The following is a 13,837-nucleotide window of genomic DNA, read 5'->3' as shown; positions in this document are numbered from 1 at the left end:
TTAGTAGCTTTTTTTTTTTTCCATTTTTGCATGGACATCAGTTCACCAAATATATTTCCAAAAGTCTTGGGGATCATCAAGATGTTGCTTTGGCAAATTTAGGTTAGGTCTATGTGTTGTTTTCAGTCAGCATTAAAGGGAGTTAAAAAAAAACATATTTGAAACTCACATGATTGCAGTGAATCTTAGAGTCACCAGATTCCTATTATTATTATTATTATTATTATTAACTATTATTTAAGGTTGTTGTAAGAGGGCGCTGTGAGGTTGTTACCATAGCGTAATAAATTCTGGATCAAAATACCTTAGCAGTGGTCAAATGAGGTGGTTTGTTAAAATTTAGTAGATGCTTATAAGCCAGAATGTTTAAATCTAAAATGGTAAACCTTCATGGTAACCTGCATGCTTTAAGATTTAACCCCAATCATTCCAAAAAGCCCATCATTCAGTCTCATTCAGCAGCTAATGTACCAGTCCACTGCCTGCCTGAAGGCCTTGTAAATCACAGGGTTGTAGGAGCAGATCAGCCCGCCGCCACGTAACATCTGAGCCTTGACCCTGTTCAGATCGCCAAGGCAGGTCACATGGTCCTCATAAACTCGAGACACACACCACTTTGAGTGGTCATAATGAGACTGGAACTGGACTGCTGGGGGAAGCCGAGTCCTCTTGATGTTCATGGTGTGCTTCGGCAGTGAGCAGTTGGAGGGCAGCTCTCGGCCTTGGGTCTGCCAAGTCTGCGCCAGAAGATCGGTGTCCAGGACCTGAGCCACCCAGCCTGTGTAGATATCTAGAGGAAAGCAAGACAGATGGAGAACTCAGGTCCATCAAGAATCACAAAATGTCTTGCAAAAATAATACACTCAGCTTATGAAACAACCCAGTTTGGTAGCAGGACATGAAACAACCCATACTCTCCGTGAACGTAAAGGTTACTTTCTCTTAACTCAAAGGTATAGTGGACAATCAACTTTGTGGACGATCTGCTTAAAGTTCTGGGGGGGATCACCTTATCTATCGCTTATGTGCGTGCTCATTGCTTGCTAGTTTACGCTTGCTTGCACACTTCTAGTGTTTATCTATCCAGTTAGCTTCGGATTCAGCCGTTCATTGTAGCTTCACTGCTCTCACCATATACTTTGAAAATGGTCGAGAGAAGCAACTGCCCTGCAAGTTTATGAGATGAAAAGAAAGGCCTCAGAAAAAATAAATAAGACCTGAGTGGATTTGGAAGATTCTTTCATGGAAACTCCCTGAGGCGCGGAAAAGCAGGTAGGCTGGTCTTCAAAAAGTGACTAGGGCATTTCTTACCTACATTCCTGGAAGAATTGCCCACTATACCTTTAAGGGCACTTTTTGGGACTTACTACATACGCTCTGAACCTTGCCAAGTACTTTTCTGAAACTTTTACGGGATTTACTGGTTGATTTCAAGAACTTCTAAGGAATCTTCTAGAAACTTTCTGATTGCTTTCCTAGAACTTTGTGGAACATATCATTTCCTGGAACTTTATTTATTGGTTACTTTCCTCAAACAACATTGAACTATCCAGATACTTTTCCAGAAATAACAGCATACTCTCATTAACTCATTAGGTACTTTTCTGGAACCATCCTGAAATGTACTTGGAACTTACTCTGTACTTTCCTAGAACTTTACTTCACTTACTGGGTTACCTGTTATCAGTATTATCAGGTTCTAGAGAGTTTTCTCTTTGTTCCATGAAAGTGTCTTGTAAGGGCTAGAAAAGTAACCAGTAAGCTTTATGAAAGTTCCTTGAAAGTACCTGGTGATGAGTTATAAAATGTAACTTCTAAATTTCAATAAAGTAACTATTAAGTTTCAGAAGAGTAACCTCTAAGTCCTGAGAAAGTACAGACCATAATCAGTACTGTTTGCATAAGCTGAATATTTAAACAAATGTTGAGGTTTTTCATGTTAATTTTCAGCTTGTATGACTCTAATGATAAATACCACATGAGGACCTTATGCATTAATTTGATTTTCCCGCTTCAAATATTAACTTTTAAAGGTTTGATCATTCTATTTTTTTAAACAAACTATTTATTTTTCGGGGCAGCTATGACTCTTATGTAAACACATTTTATTGTTTAAAATCATTTGGGCGCATTATTTAAAACGTCAGTTTAGAGCATACACTGTCCCTAATTAGCAGAGAGGACTTTTAAATACTTAATGTAGTTTCTTTCATACTTCAATGCATTCAGTTTATTCCGTGTCTGTGCCTGATGCTGATCATTGGAAGAAAACAAGTGAAACACGTAGACAGAACTTCAGCAGAGAAAACTTTATATAAGTCGTTAGTGAGCAGCGACATGATGTCGAAATGTAAAATTCTAGATGTAACCCAGGAACATCTTACCATCTACAAAGAGCTCAGATTTCACAAAGCTGACAAATTTTTCCCCACCGACAGAAAAAAGCGGCTTCACTCCCCTGTTGGAGGTCAGCGGCAGCTTGGAGCCCTTGCACAGCTGGAGGAGCTGCGGCAGGTCAGCTGAGAACACGGTGGGAACTGAACAGTTGTAGAAACGTGGGTAAACGTAGGCCAGCTGCTGAGCTGCAGAAGAGAACATATAGATGATGCAACTATAGAGGAACACCCTAGCTTACAACCTGAGTAAGATTTGAGAAATCTAAATTATTATGCTTTGGCTCAATAAAGTGACCAAACTCTGGTTAATATTCTAGGTTTTTGAGACTCAAACGATGATAAACAATTTCCATGTATCCTGTATATTTCAACTTAAGAACAAACAAATCTGTTAGAGTGAACATATAAGAAATAAAAAGATGCAGTAACCTGGCTGCACATGTTTAGACTAATTGAAACAACGATAATTCACAATCACAAACCTTAATTTTCATTTGTTCAAATGCATTTTTTGAAGTGATACCAGCAGTAGTTAGCCATTCAAAGTCTTTCTGTATGTCACACATTTATATACGGGTGTTTTATGAGTTGAAAATATTTTGTGGCCTACAATCATTTGTGTGTAAATTTGTGCGGTTGAAAATGTGTGGTATAATCCACACAAAAAAAAAACACAGCTCAATTGGTGTCCAAACAACTCTTTAAAGTCAAATAATTTAAAGTAAAAAAGTTATTTTGCATTAAAACTTGACAAATATGCTTCCTAAGTGCATGCAAACGATCAAATATACAGTTATACAGTTAAATAAAAATAATTTTGAAAAGTTGTATGAAGTTCATTTGAAAACACTTCAGTTTTCAGTTTTCACTTATTTTTACAGTATATTTAGTGGTTCCTACATTATAAGCAGATCAGGCCTGGTTGCTTCATGGAGCATTCACTCACCTATATTGAGAAACTGTGCGTACTGATATGTCACGCACAGGGCGGTTTGGCCATTGTGTTTGCCAGAGGAGGGGTACTGGTAGCCCCGCTCAGGGAAGGAGGGGAAATGGGGAATGGTGTGGGACAGCCAGAAACCTTGAGCGCGGTCAAAGAGCAGAACTCCTGCAGGATGTATGCAAGCACACCCTTCAGCGTGCAAGATAATACATATACACTCACAGACATGCAAACAGGCACGGAGACTGCACAAACATTTCTATCTACGTTGTGTCAGAGGGACAGGTAGGTCAGAGTAAACAGACTGTTGCTCTTTGGACATTTACTCTCGCATTTATCTGGCCTTCTCTGTTAAATCACAACATTACATTGCTCAACTACTGCTTTGTAAAGCAAAGTTAGCTGTCATAGGTCTAAAGAGCTACACCTTTCTATTTTACCTTGAATACTATGCATTCTTCCTACTATATATTGAACATCACATTGTTATGTTTATGCCTTAAAGTAATTTATTTATTTATTCTATAGTGTTACTATCTGAAGTTTCTTACACAAAAATAGACACACAAAACATACCCAACAAGTTTGACTATAAAAAAGGAAGCTCATTTTCCATAATGTTGCATCATTCGATTTAACAAAAGTGTATGATTTAATTATAGCTTTTGTCAACAAAATAAAAAACGCCTTTCGTGCCATGAAGAGTCCATTCAACGATCTAAACCCACGTGACATACTTTTATGGATCAAATAATTTAGAATTGGTCTAAAATAAAAGTATTTATTTTTTATTAAAACACTTTACCTTTAGTGTGCCCATAGTTATAGATGTATTTCAACGCTGGGGGGCCATCATTGTAAAGTGCATACACAGAGCTGTTTGACTGGAAGAGAAACTTGTTTAATACTCATCAGAATCAGAATCAGATATACTTTAATAATCCCAGAGGGATATATATACAGCACACATATTTGCCAACTTACACATTTTCTTTAGTTTTTGCTTTTTTTTTTGTCACACCTACATGTTCCAGATCATCACATATATAATAATGAAAAAGGGGGAAAAAAAGTTATTCAAATAAACCTGGCTGTATGCAAAAAAGAAATTGCCCCCTAGGCATCATAACTGGTTCGGCTACCCTTAGCAGCAAAAAGTGCCACCAGCTCTTTGTGATAACTAATGATAAGTCTTCACGTTAGGACTTTTAGCCATATAAACCAGATCTAAGTCTAGGCCTTAACTAGACCACTCAAAAACAAAAAGTAATTTTCCTATGCACTTTAGCTTGGACTGTCGGACATTCCTTCTACATAGTCTGACAATCACAAAGGAGGCAGGCAAGATCATCTACATGCACCTTTAAAGGGGACATAATCATGCTTTTCAGGTCCTCCTTTTCACATTTAAATAATTCAGTTGTGGTCTGTATAAAGTGGGACTGCAGTGCTTTTGTCTGAACTCCTAATTATTGTAGCTTCACAGCCACTCTTTTACCAATTTTCTGAGGAGAGAACAACTTGTTTTGGTGCGGCCTCTTTAAATGCAAAGGAGGCACTTAACACCCCACAGCAGAGTCTTCCATCCCACCCGAACAGGGTGGAATGGAAGGGGGGGGGGGCAGTGTAATGAATTGCATGGGTTAATACACCCAACAGCTGAATATTTTGAGTTTTCCACTTGTAGCTTTGGCAGCTGGGACTACAGACATGCAGCAAGAAAAAAAACCCGATGGATTTGGCAAAATTGGTTAGCCGGTCCATGACCTTGTTTAGCGGAAAATACTGTGATGTCATTTTAAAAAGAAACATATTTGGGTATGGAGAAAGGTGAACAGACTGAAATATATGATTCGTACAGAAGAGACTAAATTAAACTTTTCTGCACTAGCAGAGACTCCAAGTACACAATAAAATGCATTTAAGGGCTAAAAAAGTGGATTTAGCATATGTCCCCTTTGAAGTTAATGTTCTCTCAAGTGGTGAACCATTAGATGAAGCCATACTTGTTCACAGCTGTTCCATGTTTTCTCATTTTTTTAATCTTTTGAAGCCTTAGATTTGACTTTGTAATACTTTTTAGAATGATAGGTGTCCAACACACTGTGTTGTCCTCTATTCTTGAATTTATTTAGTTCAGGATATGATATGATATGATATGATGCTTTTTTTAGTTTTTTTTTTTTTAGATATTTTAGCCTGCCTCATGCTATAAGAAAAGTCTTGTTTGAGCCTAGGCTATATTTAAAAAACTGCATTTTGTATTTATTACCATCTGTCTTTGTGTTATGCTAAGTGTTCAATTTTGTTTGATTTTCTGAAACAATACAATGGGACAAAGATGGAAAACCAGAAAAAATCTGTAGAGTGGCAAATACTTGTTCACAGCAGTTGAGAAAAAAAGGTACTTTTCAGCACATTTGTATCTGATATTGTATCTATTTAGAATGTTTTAGGAAAATGGACAGTAAAATGTGATGATTGTGAATGGACACAGTAGCAAAAAAAAAATCTTGGGAAAATCGGTGCATATTATATAAACACCATAGATTGAATCACTAGGCTGCTGCAAGCAGTAAGGTTTGGGTTCTTATCGGCAAATACATGTAGCTAATATCCCTTTATTTATGGTTCTATGCAATAATAAACAGCTGGTGCATCAGATTTATTTTACAAATATACAACTAAGACATTGATAATTTAACTGCCACATGATCTTCGGGTCTAACTATTTCAAATAAACTGAATCTCCTGAAATGTCAAACCTTTACTATAACCAATGTAATTTTCTTTATGGATCTGTTCATTTACTAAGAATCTGCACCCATGACTGAAATAAATTGGCTCCATTGCTATTTATATTGCATAGATACTAGCTGCCTTGTCTCTTCTTCATTCACCAATGAAGAAGAGTGGCACAGTCTCACCATGTAGGCTTTTCCTTTGTACAGTTGATCCAGAGTGTTGGCCATGGCTCCTTGGGTTGTGTTTACCAAGAATTGACTCCTCTGCCAACTCCCAACTGCTGAGTCCAGGTACATGTACTCCAAACCACTGCCAACCTCCCCAATCCTGTACTTGGGCAGTTTGTAGATGATAAACCTGGGGAGGAAATCAGATAGAAAGGTTTAGGAGAATACAAGAAACCTCTCTGTTCCCCAACATTAGCCACCACAACACAATATAAGGATTATGAATAGAAACAGCCCTAGCACATCAATATACAGTATGTGACAGGAGCTCACCAGTCAACAGGTTCACCAGCTTCATTTCTGCAGGAAATGTCACTTCTTCCGATTGTGAAACACAACAACGCGACAGTAACGTGGAAGCAAGGGCTAAATTGTGAGGCCATCCTGAGCGAGACTGTAGCTGAAGATCACACGGCCAAATGTGAAATGAAAAAGGGAAATCTGAAGCCTATTTGGAGACCGTGCGCTGTATGTTTTTGACAGTAAAGAAAGCACAGCTGCATGGATATGCAAAACAGGAAGTCATAAGATTTGGTCACATGATAGCAGATAATGAAAGTCCAGGGCAAGGAATTAAATTGGATACTCATCTTTTTGACAAGGGTTCAGTGGTTTTGATATCTATCATAGGAAGTTTGTTTTGCCCCTTTTTATTATTTCAATACAGTTCTTTAAGTTTAAAGTCTTGCACATGTTCATATCTGATCATCTTTTATTTTTAGCAGCCAGGATGCTGATTACTGAACTAGAGAAGATTTGGTTAAAAATATCCCACGGTGTAACTGTAGGAGAGTCGTCAACTTTCATTTCACTTATTTAGTCTGCAAAACCACAATGAATCATATAGAGAACAGAAATTATCTTTTACAAAAAGACAGTTATTAAAGGTAGTGTTATTCTAGTTTTTAATTTATAATTTAAAAAAATCCACTTTTACAGCTCAGTTCAATTAGTTATTTTACTCTCTTAACTCAAGGGAAAAAATAAAAAATAATAATGTTTTGGGGCATAACATAAGTTTTTTTTTTTTTAAATATGGACCATACAGTCTGACATAGTATCAATACACAGAATACAACTCATGTGCTGTACAGAGATTTCATAGTTTGTAAATATAACCAATACAATACTATTTTAAAGACCAACTAGCTAAAGCTAAATTAAACTATATGATGCATGCCTGACTCTGTAACTCAGTCATGCGTCAGAAATGACACAAAACAAAATTGTGTTTCACAACATTGTTGAAGTGATATCTTCTTTCAATTGCAAAAGATCAAACTGGACTTAACAAGGGAGCCGCACCTCTCACATCTTCTGACGCCCGATAAGCAGAATGACATCTCAAGGAAATCAGTGGAACTCGTTGGTCAGCAAAGCCTCTTCTCTAGCCTGCATGCAGTCACCATGGTAACCATCAGCTGTCCTGGCAGATGGATGTATGTAGTCTCCACTATTCAGTCACTGCTTCAGGTTTTACCTCAGATATTCACAGAGCTCTCAAGTTGTATAAGTTCAAAATGAGATGATTAAGGGTCCTGTGGGACAGCAGCAGGATCTACAGATGCCCACTGATTAATGAAAAAGTCAGAAAAAGCAACACAGTAGGCATGGCGTATACTGAGCTCTGAATGGAAAGTGCAGAGAACGGATCACTCCATTCAGCCAATTCAGTATAAGCTTTGGTTTCAGTGTGAGGAATGTCATGTGTAGTGTGTGTGCATGTGAAGTAAGGCAAATGTGTGTCTCATGCTAATTGCATGAGGCTTGACAGCTCAGTATTCACCACAGTATCAGAATAGGTGTTGCAGCAAATCCACAACGTTGTAGTCTGGATAGAAGAATATTAGCTAACAGCCAGCTAGCAAGACCAGCTGGTCTCAGAGAACAGTGATAAGCTTTTCCACATCACAGATGGAAGAGTTCAGTAAGAAAACAAAGGGAGATCAATACCAAAAATTATTCTTTATGTGTGTGTATAAACATGCATGTCTGTGAGTGTTGTTACATAACTGTAAAATATGTTAAACGCCATCTAGAACTCCCAATAGTGTGAGTGCACACAAGGCAACACCCCCTCTACAAAGATTTTCCTGTATTGCGGAGCTTTTTGGGGGGCTGGAGACAGTGAGAGACAAAGTCTGAAACACAGCGGTTGAAAGAGAAGATAGCAACATGGCATATGCTGGAAACAAGGTAATCATTTTTTAAGTGGAGCAAACAAGAGCTTATTTTTTTTTGCAAACAGAACATGGTTATTTTCGGAGTTTACATATAAATAGTTTATCAGTGAAGGTAAAATCAGGTTTGTGGTCAGTGACAACAAGGGTAAAGCATAACCTGCAGCTTTTTTAGACCCATGAAGCAACATCAAAACCTAATGGATATTATGGAGCCAAATTTGAACAAAAAAGACAAAAACATTATTACCTTAACAGAACCTTGCAAAAATGTTACAAACACAAACTAAAGTTGTAATGTCCAACAAATAAAAGGGTACAAGCTCTTGCAAACATTTCCACCAACAAATCATCAACTTTAAGCTTTAAGGTGAAAACAATAAATCAGGACATAAGATAGCATGAGAATTTGCAGTTCAGAAAAAGTACATTTGCAGGTTTGAATGAAAATGTCAACTCTGTTCCGTTCATGCAGAATGTAGAGTTTGTGCGGACGGGCTACGGCAAGAATGCAGTGAAGGTGATGTTCGTCAGGAGACACGGCAGCCACCACTACATTATCGAGCTGAAGGCTAACGTGGAAATCACGCTCAAATCTCGAAAGGACTATCTGACTGGAGACAACTCAGACATCATTCCCACCGACACCATCAAGAACACCGTCCATGCCCTGGCAAAAATCAAAGGGGTGAGTCACAGCTTCAGCTTGTACTCATGGAAGTGACAGCTTATGGGTGGGCATAGTGTTAAACCCCCCTTAAACATTTGGTTTCTCTATTATTTTAGAAATGGCTAAAGGGTAGTGTGTGTCAATGTACTGCTCGATGAATTTTAAAAAAAATTATTTACAGATTTTCAAAGTAGGCACAGCCTCTACTTTGCTAAAAGCAACATAGTCCTGAATCAGTAAAAGTAAAAAAGTTTATGGTTTGAATTGTTGAGAGACTGCTGTTTAAATTTGACCTTTACACAAATTAAAAGCTGTGTAAGGACATCAGAAAATTATACAGTTTGTCTAATTTACATGCCACGAGATTTAAATATGATGGAATGGTTATTGTTAAGAAAGAGAGAGGAATGTTAAATAACCTATGTATTAAAGGTACGTGGGAGTTAGTAACCACTGGGATGCTTTAAAACTGCATTCTGGGTTTATTCCCTTCCCAATAGACTTTTTTTTATTTATTTAGCCTTTGGTGATTATCTGCAATTCAACTGAAGTCTAGGGAAAAAACAGATTATTTTCCAAAGGCAAACTGCTACAATGTGTAACAACTGAATTTTTTAGCATAAACAGAAATTTTATAATCCCAGCATAGTCAATGAAAACTCGTTGACTGAATGTAAATCCAATGTTCTTCTATCCAATTAACTAATCTTCATTATGACAGACCTTTATTGAAAATTTAAAAATTATTAAATTAAATCCTGATCTTCACTTTTACTTTGTACTTTATGTATTCTATGTCAGCTAAGATACAGCGCTAACTATTTAGACTGTTCCCCCGTATCTGTTCAGGTAAACACCATTGAGCAATTGTCCCTGGATCTCTGTCATCATTTCCTGACCTCTTTCAACCATGTGCTGAGGGCCAAAGTTTACATGGAGGAGGCACCCTGGAGAAGGCTGGAGAAGGTAAAACCCAAAACCCTGTAATCAGCCCTGGATCAAATTTAAGTTTTAACCTGCTCACTGATGGCTGTCTTATTTGTGCCATAATTAACAAAGTACAATGGCTCTCTAAAGTGTACACGTTTTAACAGAGTAAAATATGTTTTGCTCATATACTGTGATATGTATCCTGTACAACTCTACTGAGAAACAGAGTAGTGCACACTCTTACAATATATAGGTACAATTGCAAAAGAACTCAAAATGTATTTAGAATTTTTGATAAGACAAAATGAAAGCTGGTCAGGTAGGATGTTAGGAGGCTAACAGCAGCACTGAAGGAGCTATGGTGGTGGCAGCATCACGCTCTGGGGTTACTTTTCTTTAGATGGTACTGGGCTTTTTAGTATGACATTATGTATAGTTACACATATGAGTAAGTTTTCACCCAAAACCTTAAGTTATCAGATTGAAAGTCAGAATTTCAAGTATACACCCTTACATAACAATGAGTTCACGGGTGGAACATTAAACCTTTAAATCAGCCAGCTAAGAACCGCCACAGTCCAGATTTAACAGAAAACTTGTAAAGTCACGAATGGGAGAGGCCGAATATGTTCCAGTGCAGGCGTTGGATGCTTTAGTTGAATTAAAAGCTGCTTTAACAAAGTATTAGTTTAATGGTGCGCCTTTTGCATGTTGTTTCTTTTGGACATTTTTTTATTTTTTGCTTTTTAGTTGAGTAATTTACTTAAATGTCATAAGATTTGGGAAAAAATGTATAATTATTTATGTGTGTTTTTGTCTCCCAGAGCCACTGTATCTACCTGTAAACCCCTGAAATATTTCAGATTTAAAGCGATCAGTTTCAGACACCATCCCGTCTCTTTTCTCAGAACGGTGTAGGACATGCTCACGCCTTTATCTACAGCCCAGAGGCTTGTCGTTTCTGTGACGTGGAACAGAACCTTGGCGGTAATCGCACACCAAGACGACACACATAATAGTGCTTCCAGTTGTTGCTTATGTGAATATGCTTGCATGTGTCTGCTTGATTGTGTATTTTGATAAAAAAAACACGTTTGCATTGTGCTACTTTGCTAAAATGGCACTCATCAGGTTTTATATCTTGAGTCTAATTCCTTTGTTAGCATGCATAGTGCTAAAAAAAAATAGATATAAGGACAAATAGATACTTAGTTGTAAGTCTGGAGTTCTATTATTGTCTTACCTCCATGGCAATTTAGCAGGTGTGCCCAAACTGTTGACAATTATATCTGTGACTCTACAGATATAATATTAACTTTGTTTAGTATTCAGAGAGACTTCATTTCCATCTAAAAACCTAAACGTATTGCACCTTTCCCCCCTGACTCTGTTATTCACACAGGTATCCCGGTGGTTCACAGCGGGGTGAAGGACATGAAGGTGCTAAAAACCACTCAGTCTGGCTTTGAGGGCTTTTTCCGAGATCGCTTCACAACACTGCAAGAGACCAAGGACAGGGTTTTCTGCACCACCGTCTATTCTAGGTGGCGCTACAACAAGGTCCAGGATGTTGACTTTGATGCTGCATGGTAATTGCCTACATTTTAGTGAGGAAGAAAGGCGTTGGAGAAAATGTCTTGCTGTGCGCGACACAGCTGTGGCTTTATCAGCCCCGGAGGCGCAGCGAGAAACACACAACAGATGAAAATTTGTCAACTGACACGATAAATCCTAAAATGATTCATTTGCAATTTGCAGGAGGTGTGTGAGAGACACGATTATAGAGAAGTTTGCTGGCCCCTATGATCGTGGACAGTACTCGCCATCTGTGCAGAAGACCCTTTATGAAACACAAGTTCTGGTCCTGGAGAGGATTCCTGAGGTAAGCCCTAAAGTTTAAGAAATCGGCTTATTCAAAATACCCCAATGATACTTTTGGCTGCAAAAAAAAAATCAGTTTTAGTAGTCTTGCATGAATTAAAACACAAAATCAGAACATAAAGTGGGTTTTGCCCTCCATATTTTTCTATATATTCTTATGTGTGGGAAATCGCCAGAAACTTTAACAGTATGCAGCATGAAATTAAATCCAAAAAAGATGAAAAAGACAATACGCCGTTTTTAGGTGGATGAAATTGAGATCGTCATGCCCAACCAGCACTACTTCACCATAGACATGACAAAAATGGGTCTTAACAACAAAGATGAGGTAAATACCTCCTATTCACTGTTTTCAATATCAAAAATTCTTTGATCGATAATCTCCGCTTTTGTTTTCCGTCAGGTGTTTCTTCCTCTGGATAATCCCTCTGGTAACATCACAGGCACAGTGGGCCGGAAACAGAGAGCTAGACTTTAAAAGGGAAAGCCCAACCTGATGAAACCACGGCTGGGTTTCAGTATTAACCTGTTGATCCATCTAAAAGGAAAGTTCTTCTGAACACATGCAACAATGACTCTCAAGATGTGCAGAAGGTTGCTACTACCTGAGCATATGTAACGCTGAGCTTCCAAATAAACACGAATAATAAAAAATAATAGACAAACTTTCATTGAAAATTCATTATTATATGCAACAGTGCTTTCCTTTCAGGTCTAACGCTCTCTGATGAACTATTACATAATATAAGAGTATGCTGGTCTAGAAATAAAGGTATCGTGGGGGTCTGTTAATGATGGAAAACTGATCGTTTTGTTTTACTACTGTGTCTTCTGACCTAATTTGACCATTTTTAAAGTGTGTTTAAGTGCATCCTTGATGTTCTCTGGTTAATAATGTTGCCAGGTTTATTTTTAACACGATTTCTGGTTAAACACAATGGTTCATGACTTTTTCAGGGCTCCTTAATCATGTCGGTCAGTTACTAGCTCAGTTTTAGAAATTAGTCTGCCAACAATAACAAAAAACAAACAAAAACAAAACTAACATCTAAATTCTAGCGAGGTGTGGACTTTAACTTGACTTGTTTATATTTGAATTAGACTTATGACTTGAATACTAATGACTTGTTACTTCATTTAAGCATCTTATCTTGAAAGGACTCATTAAAGTCAAAAACTGGGTTAGGAAGTCTATCCCAGCTGCCAATAAGGAAAAGCCAAGGTACAACCTGAACATGTAGCCAATCCACTGCAGGGCTGAAAGCCTTCAAGAAAGAAGTTCAACGTTTATGGAATGCATTTTCTAGATGTGACATTTAAATAAACACCTTTTTAGATTTTTTTTTGTGTGGAGTCTTTCAATGAGAGCACCTATTGACTTGAAGTTTAAACCATCAGCCTTTATTTGTGATTGGACTTGAGATTTACTTGTGACTTGGGAAGTGACGACTTGGTCCTCTCTGATTTATAGAATTTTATATTTTGGGGTATAGTAGATATACAAGATTTGGTCTTTACCTGGCTCTAAAAGTAGCTACATTTAACTTTAGTTGTACACAAAGACAAACCAGATTCCACACTGTCTTGTACATTAAACAAAACCAAAGCCAAAATGGAAAGTTAAAATCTAGGCACACGATTCACCGGCTTGTACAATCACGTAGTAATAATTATGGTTCCTGTGTGACTATTAGTTTCTCACAGCTGTCTAGAGGAAGGCTGGCACACGCTTCCTTATTTTGTGTAATTTAAATACTGCAAAAAGTGAACTAAAATGAAGTGAAATTTTCTTGAAATCGTTATATTATTCCTTGATTTGAGCAGCTAAAGAAGAGTATTTGCCGGTGGAATGAGTATTTTTACCC

At 37.6% G+C, this 13,837-nt stretch overlaps 2 protein-coding genes across 2 annotated transcripts; one reads left to right on the top strand and one right to left on the bottom strand.

Moving 5' to 3' along the window:
- Positions 1-28: 28 nt before the first annotated feature.
- Positions 29-6,867, bottom strand: dnase2b (deoxyribonuclease II beta). The gene is made up of 6 exons (XM_012865972.3): positions 6,585-6,867; positions 6,267-6,441; positions 4,145-4,223; positions 3,343-3,504; positions 2,385-2,582; positions 29-790 (listed from the first exon to the last, which is right to left on the bottom strand). The coding sequence occupies exons 1-6, from the start codon at positions 6,692-6,694 to the stop codon at positions 456-458; spliced, it is 1,059 nt and encodes a 352-aa protein (XP_012721426.2). The 5' UTR covers positions 6,695-6,867; the 3' UTR covers positions 29-455.
- A 1,498-nt stretch (positions 6,868-8,365) lies between these two features.
- On the top strand, positions 8,366-12,637 carry uox (urate oxidase). Its single transcript, XM_012865996.3, has 8 exons — positions 8,366-8,507; positions 8,967-9,179; positions 10,011-10,127; positions 11,000-11,078; positions 11,494-11,680; positions 11,850-11,973; positions 12,217-12,300; positions 12,376-12,637. The coding sequence occupies exons 1-8, from the start codon at positions 8,487-8,489 to the stop codon at positions 12,448-12,450; spliced, it is 900 nt and encodes a 299-aa protein (XP_012721450.2). The 5' UTR covers positions 8,366-8,486; the 3' UTR covers positions 12,451-12,637.
- The last annotated feature ends 1,200 nt before the right edge of the window (positions 12,638-13,837 follow it).

Source organism: Fundulus heteroclitus, chromosome 9 (assembly GCF_011125445.2).
Source record: "Fundulus heteroclitus isolate FHET01 chromosome 9, MU-UCD_Fhet_4.1, whole genome shotgun sequence".
NCBI lineage: Eukaryota > Metazoa > Chordata > Actinopteri > Cyprinodontiformes > Fundulidae > Fundulus > Fundulus heteroclitus.
Note: the sequence above shows the minus strand (reverse complement) of the source record. Positions and strands in the feature narration are given on the sequence as shown.

Coding starts and splice junctions, on each gene's coding strand:
- dnase2b (XM_012865972.3), bottom strand. CDS start 6,694: ATGGCCTCACAATTTAGCCCTTGCTTCCACGTTACTGTCGCGTTGTTG. Junction 6,442..6,584: donor GCTGGTGAACCTGTTGACTG/GTGAGCTCCTGT, acceptor TTTCCTCCCCAG/GTTTATCATCTACAAACTGC. Junction 3,505..4,144: donor TAACTATGGGCACACTAAAG/GTAAAGTGTTTT, acceptor TACATCCTGCAG/GAGTTCTGCTCTTTGACCGC.
- uox (XM_012865996.3), top strand. CDS start 8,487: ATGGCATATGCTGGAAACAAG. Junction 10,128..10,999: donor CCTGGAGAAGGCTGGAGAAG/GTAAAACCCAAA, acceptor CTCTTTTCTCAG/AACGGTGTAGGACATGCTCA. Junction 11,681..11,849: donor GTTGACTTTGATGCTGCATG/GTAATTGCCTAC, acceptor TGCAATTTGCAG/GAGGTGTGTGAGAGACACGA.